The sequence below is a fragment of the Elgaria multicarinata genome, chromosome 14 (genome assembly GCF_023053635.1).
Source record: "Elgaria multicarinata webbii isolate HBS135686 ecotype San Diego chromosome 14, rElgMul1.1.pri, whole genome shotgun sequence".
Lineage (NCBI taxonomy): Eukaryota > Metazoa > Chordata > Lepidosauria > Squamata > Anguidae > Elgaria > Elgaria multicarinata.
The window spans coordinates 8,864,345-8,879,949 of record NC_086184.1 but is presented as its reverse complement, the minus strand read 5'-3'; the positions used below and the strand labels follow the sequence as shown (position 1 = coordinate 8,879,949).

General features: G+C 42.9%; 1 protein-coding gene across 1 annotated transcript in view; it reads right to left on the bottom strand.

Annotated features, from left to right (window-relative positions):
- Positions 1–15,605, bottom strand: part of RPGRIP1L (RPGRIP1 like) — a 104,338-nt gene that overhangs the window by 72,988 nt on the left and 15,745 nt on the right. The window contains exons 6-9 of the mRNA XM_063141176.1: positions 10,233–10,376; positions 6,308–6,413; positions 3,657–3,803; positions 2,296–2,369 (exon numbers count right to left, since the gene is read on the bottom strand). Coding sequence (XP_062997246.1) covers positions 2,296–2,369; positions 3,657–3,803; positions 6,308–6,413; positions 10,233–10,376 — 471 coding nt within the window. The remainder of the gene's footprint in view (positions 1–2,295; positions 2,370–3,656; positions 3,804–6,307; positions 6,414–10,232; positions 10,377–15,605) is intronic.

Below are 15,605 nucleotides of genomic sequence, written 5' to 3'. Positions count from 1 at the left end.
TGCTGACATTGCTATCACGTCAGTGCCAGGCGAACACATTTTTATTCATCCATTTTATTTGCCCCCAAGCAGCCAAAATTAGGCTGACAAGTTATTACCCAGAGGACCTTCTCTTCTGCTGCTCCCAGACTGTGGAACGGCCTGCTGGAGGAGATTCGTCATCTTAACAGTCTACTAGCGTTCAAGAAAGCTATCAAGACTGATCTCTTCCGGCAGGCCTATCCAGTGGAATTTTAGGATGTTTTTAGGATGTTTTAATAATGTATAGTATGTTTTTAATTCAGTTTTATGTATTTTATACTTATTGTTGCTCCCCGCCTCAATCCAAACGGAGAGGCGGGTAAGACATACTATTATTATTATTATTATTATTATTATTATTATTATTATTATTATTATTATTGACCCCTCTTCTCCTTAGCTAGAAATTCCCGTGGATTAAGTTTGGCCAGGATCCATAGAATTCCTAAACTGGTTCGGCATTTTAACACATTTCAGATTGAGCAAGAAGTTATCAGACTGTATGCAAGACTTTTATCTGCTACTTTCTTCTTCTTCTGGTGCATTTAATTGTATTGATTTTTATGACGTCCCGTCGCCATGAAATCTGATACGATTTGGGCGGATGAAATCTAGCATGACGAACGGCTGAATATAAACGTTTTATATACATGAAAATAAAATTCAGCTGCTTGGAAGTTCCTGAACTGGCTGGCACCATCGCCGTAAGGAATCACGTTGTCACCTCCAGGCCTTGTGAGTGGGTCCAGTATGGACTCGGTTCTCTAGCCACCACGTACCCCTGGCAAATCTGATTGGTGTAGTAGCACATATATATTGAAAACATGCTGATGTTTCTAAAGTGGGTTGTAGAACATCAGACCCCGGGGAGATGAATGGAACCAGTTACCTATGGAGGTCGTGGGCTCTCCCACATGAGAGGCCTTCAAGAGGCAGTTGGACAACCATCTGTCAGGAATGCTTTAGGGTGGATTCCTGCATTGAGCAGGGGGTTGGACTCGATGGCCTTGTAGGCCCCTTCCAACTCTGCTATTCTATGATTTTATGAATCTACCCCTCTGGGCTCCCCTAAAACTTCATGCCCCCTTTCTCCAAACCTTGATCTTCTGCTGGTTTTCTGGAGTGGGGGTTGGTTGTTTGTTCTAAAAGACTGAAATGCCCTCCTAAGGCTTAGTTACCGGCATTAAGAACTTGAAGCGAAAATATGAGGGCAGCCTTTGCTATCGTGGCCTCGCCCCCTGTTGCCTGCAGCCACGCCCACACTGGAATGCGGCCCTCGAGACCTTCTTCAAAATGGAATCCGGCCCAAGGGCTGAAAGGTTTTGCACTTCCATTCCAAAGCAACCTGGCAGGCAGTTGTACCGGGCATGATATCCCTGGTGGCAGTTGTACCTGCGGCCATAGGAGTAAACATGATTCCTCCCCCACCGCACAAAAAATCCGTTTGAAATATATTACTGCTGCCTTAAATGGGAAAAAGAAGACACTGTCTTCTCCTCTGAACAGGAACACAATTCATATCTCCTACAAATGGAGAGTTCTTCTCCCAGTCACTCCCGCTCCATGGTCAGGTGTTTCCTCATTAAGCCCCTGCAAATTGACTGTAATTGCTTCAATTTTCTGTTCAGCACCAGAAAATGAATTCAGTGCCCTATCTCGTTTCATGTTCACTAGGTTTAGCCTCCTAATTTTTTATTTATGTGATATTAAGCACTGCTGACAGAATTTACACAGGCTATTACCTCAGAGCGTCTTTACATAAATATCAAGTGTGTCGCCATAGTGCCAGCCTCAGGCGTTTTGGCACCTGAAAAGTCAAAATGACACCCTGAGCTGTTCCGGACTGGAGTCCATTTTTTAAAAATAAAGGAAACAGATATTGAATTCTAAGCTGGAAGCGAGGGGGGGGGGGGAAATCCCCGTGCTCCGCTAGAATTTGCTATCTGAAACGGACTGCTTCAAATCATGGCAACTCTGGCCAGATTTGCAACCTTTTGCCAAATCATTACGATCCCATCATGATCACGCTATATCCCTCTGGCATGTTCATTCCTTGTAGGACACTCAATGGCATTTAAGAACATAAGAATACCAGAAGAGCCCTGCTGGATCAGACCAAGGATCCATCTAGTCCAGCACTCTGTTCACACAGTGGCCAACCAGCCATCGGCCAGGAACCCTCTTCCACAATTCCCTACCCACGTCATCTAGTCCCACGCGGCATGCCCTCGCCCCATGGTGCTATTAAAACAATTGCTATCAATGATAATTTACCTGTTGTATAATTTATCATAGTTTTCTTTTAAGAGGTCCCTCTCTTTTTCCAAATCGTTAATTCTATCTTGCAGCTGGAATGAAGAAGAATGTTAGAAGGGATGCAACTGAAAATGAAAAAGCAAGCATTGCCAACATGTGTACGTTTTCGGGCTAGTTGTGTGGGGTGTTTGCACTTTCTGCCAGTTAGTGAGTGATTAGCTCTCACATTCACATTAAATACTCCGATTTCACAGAAGAGGAAGGCACACATCGAGAAGATGAACCGAAATTGGTTTTCGCTAACAAATGTGTGCCCATGTTTGAACAAGTCTGTCCTTTTGTGTGTATAAACACAACGTCAATGGGTTTGCTAGACTTCTGTTGTCTTCCGAAACCTTAACATTTCTTCTGCTGGGAGAAGAAATCCCAGCAGTCAGATTCAGGGAGTCAGATTCAGCAATGGGATAAAGTTAGCATTCGGCTTTGCCAATGGAATTAATTTCGCACAGACTTCAGCAAATGACTTTGGACAAATGTAGTATCTTGAAAGAAAGAACTGGCCATGTTTAGCCTGGAGAAAAGAAGATTGAGGGGAGACATGTTAGCACTCTTCAAATACTTAAAAGGTTGTCACACAGAGGAGGGCCAGGATCTCTTCTCGATCCTCCCAGAGTGCAGGACACGGAAGAACGGGCTCAAGTTAAAAGAAGCCAGATTCTGGCTGGACATCAGGAAAAACTTCCTGACTGTTAGAGCAGTATGACAATTGAATCAGTTACCTAGGGAGGTTGTGGGCTCTCCCAAACTAGAGGCCTTCAAGGGGCAGCTGGGCAACCATCTGTCAGGGATGCTTTAGGGTGGATTCCTGCATTGAGCAGGGGGTTGGTCTCGATGGCCTTGTAGGCCCCTTCCAACTCTGCTATTCTATGATACTTCTATGATTGAAAGGCTCAACTGTCTATGAGAAGCTCTAAGGTATCAACCACAAAGACTACTGTATCAACCAGACAGTCTTTTGGGTGCTTGACCCATTCAAATGGCCCAAATTCATTTGAATCGTACTGTAGGGTTAGGGTTAGGGTTAGGGTATGGAAACAGTGGTAGGAATGATCTACACAGATTAATCTACCCAGTAGTAATCTACACAATAATCTACACAGTATGGAAAATATACAGTGTGAACGAGCTGTAAGAATATCAGAGGATACATGTTGCATATCAGCCAGCTGCGCATTTGCCAGATTTCTGCAAACGATAAACCAAATAAGACCCTCTTATGCCACGCTCCCTGGCACTAAACCAAATCCACCCTGAGCCGCCTCGGTTTAGAGCAGCGCGGAAAGACCCTGCTAACATTTTCCCCAAAGCCTTCGCCTCACCTCTTCTAAGTGCCGCTTCGAGAAAGCCGTGGCTTGCAATTCTCTCTCAAGGTGGAGGCACTTCGAACGTTCTTCTTTAAGCTGCAAATTGAGTTCGTCTCCCTTGGCCATGAGCGCATCATGACTTGCCTTAAGGTTCTTTTGGTTCTGTGGTGTGCGATGGGGGGAGAGAAAGCAGATGAAGTTGGTGCTGGGTGAGTATTGTGTGGCTGTGGACACTATTTCTGGATACAGGATATGTATTAAGAGTCAAATCGTTCCCCCCACCACCACCAAACAACGCTTAAGGTGCAATCTCAATCCAGTCAACAGGAGATGCTCTTGCAATGAGTTTGAGACAATGTCATTAGGCGTGACAAGTTAAGACAGTGGACGGTGTCTCTCCTTCCCCCTCTTTTGAATGCTAGCCCCTCCCAGCTCAGCTGTGATGAGATGAACCAAGACAGACATCTGTTTAGCAATTAAAGCATTTCACTGTGGTTGCTTGTGGTTTGGACATGCTGACCAAATACACTACAGTAGCTAGCAAAAATGAACCTGACCACAAATATGTCCATGCTGCTCTTGTCATTCCACTCCTAACCCACCAGCTGATGTTTCATTTAGGCTCCTAATTCCTTCCGAGAGAGTTGCATTGTTAAGGTTGAATTAGAAGAAAGTTAGTGTCTTTTTTTTTTTTTTAAAAAAAATGAAATAAAAATCTGAGTACCACCCTGCTGGAGGACATCTGAAAAGTTTTAGCTGTGCGTAACGTGGTTTCAAAAATGCACACCTCTGTTTGTTTTGTTTTAGAAATTACTGCGCGCATCGGAATTTGCCCGGTTTGGATAACACCTGGAAAATAAGTTCCTACAAGCCCCAGACAGAGTAAAGGGGCTGGTGTGCTGTGGTGTTTCGGGTCTGTCGGTGATTTCATATTGCCATAGTGATAAACAGGAGACAAATATACAAGCCTGCAACGTTAAGCCATGCCAGAGTTTGTCAGCTATAGAAACGTCTCCTGATACAACATTAATTAACCAGTGCATGGTATTGGGACCATATTACACTTGTCCTGAAAGTGAAAGACTGTACTATTTGTCAGTTGCTTTCCAGGTGAAATTTAAGTTCTTCTTAAATGTTAAAGTCCTAAATGGTTTAGGATCTGGCTATCTAAGGGACCTCCTGTCTTGCTATGAATCTGTCTGAGTATTGAAATGTGCAAGAGAAGCCATTCTGAGGGCACCATTGCCCCCAGCGCCCTATTTGTCGGGCCCATGTGGAAGGGTTTCCTCCTGTGTCGCCCCAAACTGAACTCAGGCAGACTAAACTTCTATAGAAATGTGCATCAGACTGTTCATTTTTACTTCTAAAACTATTAGTTCTAAAAATTCTGCAACAGTTCTAAAAATTTATATATAATTTTATATATTATAGAATGTTTGTATTGTGTTTTAACTTCATTTTAAAACTGTTACATATATATCTTATTGAAACCGTTAACTACCACGGGGGCTCCATTGAGGGGCTGAAATATGGACTAGAAATGTTTTGATAAACACATAAAATAAATATAGTCAGTTGGAGGTTTTATACAATTTCTGTTTGTGTTTTAGGCTGTAATCCTACACACCAGGGGTGGGGAATCTGATGCTGTTGGATTCCAACTCCCATCATTCCCAGCCAACATGGCCAATGTTCAGGGATCATGGGAGTTCGGTCCAAAAGCACCCAGAGAGACACAGGTTCCTCACCCCTGCGGTACACACACTTAGCTCGGAGTAAATTCCATCAAACTCAATGGAGCTTGTTCCTGAGATGTAAAGGACTGCATTGCTAGTATGCCTACCTACTTGTTCCTAAGAATGATACATACATTCTTAATTAAATTTTACTTACAGTGCATTACATGGCTTGGGACCACAATTCCTTGAGGGAACGCCTCTCCCGACATGAACCTACCTGTACACTGCGCTCAACATCTAAGGTCCTCCTCCGAGTGCCTACTCCGAGGGACGCTCGGAGAATGGCAACCAGGAAGAGGGCCTTTTCAGTGGTGGCCCCCCAATTATGGAATGATCTCCCCGATGAGGCTCGCCTGGCACCAACATTGTTATCTTTTCGGCGCCAGGTCAAGACCTTTCTCTTCTCCCAGGCATTTAACAGCATTTAACAACATATGCTAAGTTCATTTGCTTTTTAATGGACCCCAGAACTGTCGTTGTCTAAAATGGATACTGTTTTATACTGTTGTTTTTATATCTTTGATGGTTTTAAATTTTGTATACTTCTTAATGTTCACTGGTTTTAACTTTTGTAAACCGCCCAGAGAGCTTCAGCTATGGGGCGGCATATAAATTTAATAAATAAATAAATAAATAAATAAATTTCTAAACCACGTCTACTCAGAAGTAAGTCCATCGAGTTCAAGGGGATGTATTCTCAGGTTAGTGTATATAGGACTGCAACCTTGATGTGTAGTTCAGTATTGTACTTCTGCAATGTAACAAGCACATCTCTCTCTCAACAACTTTATTTTAACGTAAGTTCATTGGAGCTTGATGGAATTTACTTAATGGAAGAATGGACGGGGTTCTATATCTGAGATCCCAATGATATAGGGCGGGATACAAATGTTTTAATAAACAAACTAATTAAATCTCTTTCCATACCTCCTGAAGCTGAAGAACTTTTTCTTCCATTGCTGCAAACTCATTGCTTTTCTCAACCAACTGTTTATGGAGCTTGATCATTTCCACGTTGTCCCGAATGCTTAACCTTCAAAACGTATATTGAAAAAGAGAGAGCGTCATGATGAGATCTATACTACAATCTATAGTTCTTCTTTTTGCCTTGGAAAATTTATAACCTTTGCAAATTGATTCTTCACGGCTCTTTAATGCTTAAACACAGTTGGGGAGAGGTGAGTGTATAATTGCCAACTTTCTTAAAATTAAGTAGGGTGACCAACTGTCAGGATTTCCCCGGATTTGTCCTGTTTTTTGTTCTTTCCATGGTGTCAGGGGGGATTTTCTATAATTTTCAATAATGTCCTGGAATGACACACCTTCCCCTTTAAGGCTGCCATTAGCATGGCAGGAGGGAGTGACATGCTTTCTTGAGGCACATCATTCCCCCACCCCGAGCTCCAATTGAGGTCTTAAAGGGGAAAGTGGGTCATTCGTGGACATTATAGAAAAGGCCCCAATTGGAGTGGATGGTGGTGGTGCAGAATGAAATCCTTTCCCCTCCTCCACTCCAATTGGGTTCTTTAAGGTGGCAGGGGAATAACGTACTTTCTGCAGGACTCAGAAAGCTGCTTCCCCACACACACACTAGGTGTCCTCTTTTTTGGTTTCCCAAATATGGTCACCCTAAATTAAGTATAATATATCGATTCTTAAATACATCCAGATTTTACTAGAAGAGATTTGAACGTTACTCATTATTTGGATGCATTGATTTATCCAAGGGTAGCCAACCCAGCACCCTCCAAATGTTCTGGACTACAGCTCCCATCAGCACCAGACAACATTATCAGTGGTCAGGGATTATGAGAGTTGTAAACCAGACATCTGGAGGGCACCAGATCGCCTACACCGGTTTTAGGCTATCAAACGTAGGCTGATGCTCTGGTGAATGGAACAACCTTTTGCTTACAATAACCAGATAATTTGTTTTTACTCTCTAGCCACTTTCTTCCAAACTTTTGATGTCACAGAATTACTATTTGCTGGAATTTCCTTCTGGAACTTAAAAACTTTCTCAAAGTATTACCAAGGCAAGTGACTTAGCATTTTGCACAGATAATGCCCTGAGATTGGCATTCAAATAAGCTGCAGATGTATCTTAACGCTGACCATCTTGACTGAAATTCTATATGGCTGAGATTCTGTTATAAATTTCCCCTGCCGAGATTCAATTGAAAAGTCGCTATTTAATCTTGTTAAAAGTCATCACACAGCTAAATACAGATATGCTTTCGAAAACGTATCCCTTGAATGGTGCCGGGTGACCTCATTATTATTGTTTTTGCATGTATTTCGAATAAAAAAAATGTTTTAAAGGAAACCCTGAATTGATTTTAACTGCTAATACCAAATAAAGCGTGATAAACATCAGAACAGAATCTCACATCTTGAAATACACGGTTTCTCCTCTATACTTATCTGTTATAGACAGATTGGAAAAATTGTCCCATTGCCATGTTAGAACCAGAAATTAGACTACAAAGCTTGCACATCTGTAAACCAGCTGAGGACTTGAAATACTTTTCTTTCTTTCTTTCTTTTTTTAATTCTTTCAAATCTCAGAGTCCATTGTCTTTTGGCATTACCCGGTCAACTGTCCTTACGGAGAAGATTAAAAACCTCACAAACCAGGAACCCTGCCTAAGAAACTGGTTTATTGCAGCCTTAAAATAAATAACCGTAGCAAGTAGTGGGACAGCACCATTGCCTGATGCGAACACCAAGAGCTTTAATGCAATTTCATGTCTTTATTAATCTTGTTCCTTACATCAAATGAATAGCAGAGATGCTTTCAAAGAAGATTTACAGGAGTTCTTCTCCTCCCGTATTTTTAAATAAAAGGAGTGGAAAAGAATGACATTCATGGTGTGTAGATGTAAGCCCAAGGACTCCTGGTCATCAACATTAACCAGTATATTCCACAGTCATTGGCCAAGTACAGACATAGCAGGAAACCATGGTTTTCTTCTAGAACAGGATGTGTCCTTTTAGCACATTTGTGGCCCTCCAGATGTGGCCCCTCCAGCTGTTGTCGGGTTGCAAATCCTATCAGCTCTAGCCAGCAGAGCCAATGGTGAGGAATGATGGAATTTTAGTTCAACGAACATCTGGAGGGCCACACTTTCCCCGCAAACTGCGCTAGAAGAACAAGTCACATACTTTGCTATCCCCTCTCCTCCTCTTTTGTGTGGCAAAGAAAATAGATCAAAAGTGTCTACTTCTGATTTTAAACTAATCAGAATTCCTAAAAACATCCAAAGTCAGGGATCTGCCATTTGATTAAACTTTGGTTAATCAGAACAATGCAGAATCAAACTATGGCTTGTTCTCACTACCCATAGTCTAAAAACCACAGTTCCCTGAATTTGGGGAGGGGAGGAGCGTACAAGCCAAGGTTTCTTGCAGCTTTTTCTTGGAGAAGGAAACCATGGTTTCCTCTTATATTTCACTCTCTGATGTATACTGATTTTGTAAGAGTTTCATGAGTGCCAGCTCTCCAAAACCAAGGAAACTGAAAGGTTTTGATTCTTACTTCTGACAGCTGTGGCGACACAGAAGATCCTGCACGTTCTAGTTACTGAAAGGAAATTCTTTCTGGGGGAAAAGCAACAACACCATGTGGCCAAGAAAACATAATATCGTGCTTCTCCGTGTCTATGGATTAAATCACCCTGATAAAAAAATCTGCAAATTAAGTGATTTGGGGGATTAGCAGCTTTCAAAAAACGTAACCAGCCGGAGTTAAAATATTTTAGCTTGAGCACTTGTCTCTGGCAAGTAACAGAACCATGGAGTCTTCATGAAGCAAAAACAAGTAGCCTAAGGAAGCTGTATTTTGCGTTTGGACAAAAAGCCAATATTTATTTATTTATTTATTTATTTTATTTATTTTTTATTACATTTATATACCGCCCCCCAGCCGAAGCTCTCTGGGCGGTTTACAACAATAACCCCCAAATGCTCCAGATGGACAAATCACAAGCCAGGTTCATCCAGCATTAAAACAGCTGCTGTACTGAAAAATCCAAAAGGAACAGAACTGTCTGCATATTACCCATATTGCCCAGGGATGACTTCTTCTGCACAGAATGATACCGGGCTGATCTAGGGCAGACTTTTGCAATGTGCGAGAATGGTCACTTAACGGCACTTTTCTACCATTTCTGCAGCAGGGAATAAGCGCAAAGGATGATGCACCAGGCCTGCGTTTCTAGCGTCCTGTGGAATTGGGCTGCTGCTGTCACCCTATTGTGAATGTTCTACCAAAGCAGCACCTTTTCAAGCAAATGCCTTGGCAATGACAAAGTGTCAATGTCCTCTTCCACACCATGCACATCTTATACCTAGGATTATGTTACTGTGCACTTTTGCGCATATGCATCTCAGAGTGATTAGGTAGTATCTAACTCTGCCGCCGTGCTAGCGGGAACAATCGCTCGCACAACTGGAAACTAGCCCGAACTACTGCTTCCAGAACGGGACGAGTCAGCGGAAGTGGTAGTTTCGTCTTGTTTCCTGGGTTATGCTATCAAGCACTAGCTTCGCATTGTGCTAGTTCCTGCTAGCGCAAGAGGTTTAGAGCTGGTGGATTGCCAGCACTTGATACTGCTCGTTACGAAACTGCATTAATTTGCCAGGAGTTACTTAGGTTAGATTGGCCATCAGGACAGTGGCCTCAATGTATGCATTGGCTAATAACAGGTAAAACAAAGCCCCGGGTGTTCCCCATGCAAATGCTGCAAGAAGAGTCAGGGGACATTCACAAACAAGCACAAATTTTACAGTGAAAGACCTGATGCCATCATGACGTATGAGCTGGGAACAGCTCCGTTCTGTTTTAACATACCGCTGGCCTGTTGCCTGATGCTCTTTCAGTTGCAGGAGAGCTTCTTCAAACTCCTCCTCTTTCTTCCTTATTTCATTCCTGAGCATTTCTAGGGTCTGCGCTAACTCCTCGTTGTGTGCCCGTAGCGATTCGATCTCATTCTCTCTGCAAGCCGACAAAGCAATGAAGTGCTTTGATTTTGCCAGTTTAAAAAGCAAGAGGGGTTATCCATAATCATAAAGGAGGGTGTGTATCTATCAGTGTCATCGCTCCAAGGCAGTGAAACCTAGACATCTGAAACTTAGCATATATACTAACAGGACTCTAAGAGTATGTATCTTGGGGTTATTTTTTTAATTTTGTTTTGTTTTTTACAATGCATTAATCGGTTTTAATGTGTGTTTTTTGAGGCATGTTTTTAGAGACTTCCCTAACCTGCACATAGCTTTGAGGTTGATACAGTTTGAGTAGTCCAAGGGACAAAATTATATGGCTCCCTGCCTTCCGCCCCACCCCATGCTATGGGGCAGAAGAGCAGCCCCACTGCAATCAATGGCACAGGTTAAGTCATGACTAATTTAAGTCCTATTGATTTCAACAGGTCTGCCCTGAGTTATAACTAAATCTGGTTCCATCCCAATGGCAATTATCTAATGGGAGTTCAAATCGTACCTCTATACTCTTTGAAATTAACTGCAATTATTTTCCAGGCCTACTGGCCAAGTAAGATAGACATCCATTTGTCATGGAACTGATCAAATAGACTGATTCATACTTTGGGGCATACCGCTAAACTGTTATGCTTAAGAATACGTCTAGCTCAGCTATTTTCAAACTTTCCTCCCCCAAAGAAATCTTTCTGCATCAACCTGTTTCCTGAGAAGCTCTGTATGTCACAGAAGATTCGAATGTAAGTTCTACAGTGCCTACTGAGCTTGCGTGGAGTGCTGAGTGCAGGTCTGTTGAGCCTCACAAACTGAGTGTACGCCCTAGACCGCCCCCCCCCAAACAACAACACATCAATGAACCACAGGCAAAGATCAATCAGTAGTGCTTGTCAACAAGACTTCTAGAAAACCTTGTCTAGAAGTCTAGAAGTCTTAACTCATCTTCTCATTGACAAATCCATGATAAGCATTCAATGAACTCCAGAATTTGCTGCAACACAATTTGCAGGACCCCTTGCATCCATTTAAACACACCCAAATATTGAGATTGGCTTCAGAGACCCTAATCTCTGGCCCAGTGTTAGGGAAGATCAGGTTAGCAAGTACCAGGGACAGGCCTTTTCTGTGGTGGCCCCTTTCATCAGTTTCCTGTCTTGCTGCTTAGACAGATCTCCAAGGTTTTTTTTAAAAAAAAGAATACATAAGGTCTTCTCCAAGTGATTTTAATGCTGGCTTAGTATGTTATAAAACAAAATTATTTTAAACACTTATTATGATGAATTATGGTCTTCATGTATTTCCTTGTGAGCCATCTTATCCTTAACGGTGAGATATAAACATCTTAAATAGATAAATCAAACCGAAAACTACTACACTAGCTTCCGTTCATGATGCTTTTCAAGTTGACATTGATTCAGTCTCAGTGAGTGTCCATAGAAGGTCTTTAGAAACAGGATCTCCATGGGGGCTTGAGAGATAATAAGGATATTAAGATCTAAGAGATATTTAATACATTGTAATACTTCTGAATATGCATGGCTAAATTTGCCGTATGGCATACTGTGATCCACTCATTTTTTCCATCGACATCATAGGCTCATTATTAAGAGTTCTATCAGACATGGTTATTTTGGACTAGTCTCTTGTTGAGTTGTTCTTAGACATTTGTGTATTGACTACAGAACTATATATTTGAAATAAATGCCATCATACCAGAAAGTACCTTGCTTGTACTGTGCATACGACTACCAGTGCCATCTTCTATATGCCAACTCAGACGCAAGCCCCACTGAGTTCAATGAATTATCTAAATGAATTATCTTACGGAATTGCTTTTGAATGGGCAGTTGCTTATCCAAAGATTCTATGTTTATTATTGGTGTTCTCTTGGATTGTTGATTTGATGATGTTATCTGCGTGCTGCCGTTTTTACAGGTCTATATTTATCCTGAATGTTTGTAGATCTGTTTTACTGTCCTTTCTGTAATTTTTTTCTCTGGATCGTATATGCTGTCTCAAGAGATTTGTGTGCGTGTGCAACACTAGCTCATAAATATTGCAAATAAATGTGGGGATGAAAGTACTAGCACACCTTAGACCCACTTGAAATGTGTTGTATAAATGCTATTATTGATTGTTATGGTTATTGTACGATACACATGCAAATGCCTGGTTCTCAGATAAGTGCCATGCACACTGGAGCCACATCTGGCTTGTGTGCAATTGCGGGTGAGGTGAGGAAAAAACAGAGAGGGTAGGGTACTTAATGGTAGGGTTGCCATATTTTCAATCCACAAAACCGGGACAATTTTTTGGGGGGTGGAGGGGCTAGGATTTTTTTTAAAAAAACTGAGCAATATATAAAGGTTTAGGGAAAGCCCAATTTTTGCAAAGCCCAATTTTTCAATTAAAACATCAACAACTGTAAAATCAGACATCTTAAATCCACTGCAACTTACGGTGAGTGACTCAGATGAGCCTGTGGAGGAGCGGTGATGCTCTGGAAAAGGTGCCAGATAGATGCATCTTTTTCTCTGCTGCCGCCGCTCCTCTGAGCAGGCTCAAGGCACCACTTGGAGGTCAGAATTTCTCCGGCCAGCTGGACCAGGAATCCGAGATTCTTGCCCAGCCGTTCGGGACATTTCAGAATCTCCTGGAAATTGGGACATTCCCGGTTTTCCGGGACATATGGCAACCCAATTTGTACTCAATAAAAGAAGGTTTCCAAGCTACGAATAAAGAATGCTACTTTATATCAGGGCAGGATCTACACTATTGCTTTAAAACAGTTTATAGTGGTTTTGACAACTGTTGGGGCCCAGGACACGCTCCACATACAGTTTTCAAACTGTTTTCAAAGTGTCATATCTTGCTTGGCGCAGATCTGGCTCAGGTCAGACCATTAGTCCATCTAGCCCAATATTGTCAACACTGACTGGCAGTGCAGGGGCTCTTTCAGGAAGGTGCTTGCCCTGCCTTACCTGGAGATGCTGGGGATTGAACCTGGAACCTTCCGCATGCAAGGCACGTCCACCAACCACTGAGCCACGCCCCCTCCATGCTCAAGCTAGCGAGCAAAAGGGTTACAGAAGTATTTATAGGAGTCAGAGCTATCACATGACTCTCTCCAGCCTATTGGGGTAAGGGGGCTTCCTCGGTGGGTGTGGCTGATTGCCCTGCAGTTCCCCCCATCAGCCAGCGTGAGAGCACAGGAAGAATCCCTGGTCGCCCTCAAGCCAGGAATTCGAGCCCCGTTGTGAGTTCAAATTCTGACAATTGGAAACAACATGCCCCTGAACTCCAAACGGCCATGGAGTGGGAAGGGTTATAAAGTTCAGGGCAGCAGGTGAATCTACAATATCTCAGGCACTAGCGGCAGATTGGAAGTGAAAGACGAGAACAGCGGCATATTTAGTTGATCGCACACGATGCCTTTATTCCCTAAATCATCCTGAACGCACAGACCTATACTCTTTCTAAAATAGCTCTTCCTGAAGCAACCACAGAATAGTTCCACCGCATTTATGGGTGTATATTGCTGTCTCTCTTTACTGTGTTTTATCCAAAACTAGGCTGACATCAGTTTCCCAGAGGACCTTTTCTTCAGTCGCCCCCAGATTGTGGAACGGCCTGCCGGAGGAGATTCGTAAAATTAAATCTCTCTGTGGTTTTAAGGCAGCTTTGAAGCCTAGCCTTTTCCGGCAGGCCTACCCAGATCAATGTAAAATCAAGAATTTTTAAGATGTGTTGATTCCTGTACTAATGTCGTTCCCCGCCTCGATCCAAAGGGAGAGGCGGCTAAGAAATAAATATATTATTGATTATTATTACTGAGATCTCCCCTACACACACACACACCCCACTATGAAGCAATTTTTTTGTGTGAGCTGACTACAGTTGGTACCTATTAACTTGGCTAGGTCTCATGAATTTCTGTGACCATATGTTTGCTATCAAAGGTGACTAAAACACAGGTGCCCAAAGCTGAGATCAAACAAGCTGACCGTTTATGGCTGTATAATGCTGTGAAACGCTTTGTGCGCGTGCGTTTCAACGGAGCTTTAAAAGCACACACGCGTTGCCTTGATTTGTATGTATCATGAGAACTCCACTGCCCAAAGCATGGTGCCACAATGTTCCTGTGGCCAGAGATTTTAAGGCTCACGAGCCACCTTGTCCTCCTACAGTTCTCAGGGATGAACCCACCTCTGGCTTCTCCAAGAACCAGTTTGATACTAAAAGAAGTTCTCATCCATTTGTGGGAAACCAGTCTGGTTTATTGGAGAGGGCAGAATCAAAAAACAGGGGGAGGAAAGCACCCAAATCAGGTGGGGAAAAGGGAGAAGCCAATGCTCAGGATGCTGAACTTTTTATTTGTCAGTCGCTATTAAAAATCTTAGAAAGACATTCTGTTGATAAGAATCAACAGAATCTTGATTCTGAGCAGACATCTTCCAACAACCCCCCGAAGAAGGCCTTGAAAAGATACAGGCCGAAACGTGTCGGGCTCTTCAACCTACAAATAAAAAGTTCAGCATCCTGAGAACTGGCTTCTCCCTTTTTTCACCTTATTTGAGAGTGCACCTTCACTCTGGTGTGTTTGTGTGGCCTGTTTGGCCCTCTGGGCTGGAGTAGCGGAGGGAGGGGAGTGTGTTCAGCCCTCCAGGTGGGGTGGGTTTTTTTTACATATCTGGCCCACAATCAGAGGGAGCAGGTCCTTGAATTTCTGGTTGTCGGAAGGCTTGCCCCTGGAGGTGCTACACTGCCATCATTCGCGGCAGCAGCTGGCCGCATGTGCACTGGGAATTGGTGGTGCTGACTGTCAGAGCTAGGGCACAGTTGGATCCTGCCCATAGTTTCACTGAGTGGCCAATGTCAAATTGCTCTCTTCTAGGCTTCAGTTTCTCTTATGTGATAAAGAAATCTGAAAAGCCCACCTGAAGCCCCTTACTCCAATCTATCTATCTATCTATCTATCTATCTACAAAACACTTAGGTGTGTTTCCATAAAGGTTTCAGCTGATACAGGTTGCTAAGCAACAGTGACGTGTAACGTCAGCTGATACAGGTTGCTAAGCAACAGTAACAATGTGTAATGTCAGCTGATACAGGTTGCTAAGCCCCTCGCTTGACTCCTCCGGGCTTTCCAAGGTACTCCTACACCCCTTTCTGCCTCTTCGCTTCGCTCCCCCCCCCACGAAGGGAGCAGCGCCATGGTCCGGAGCAT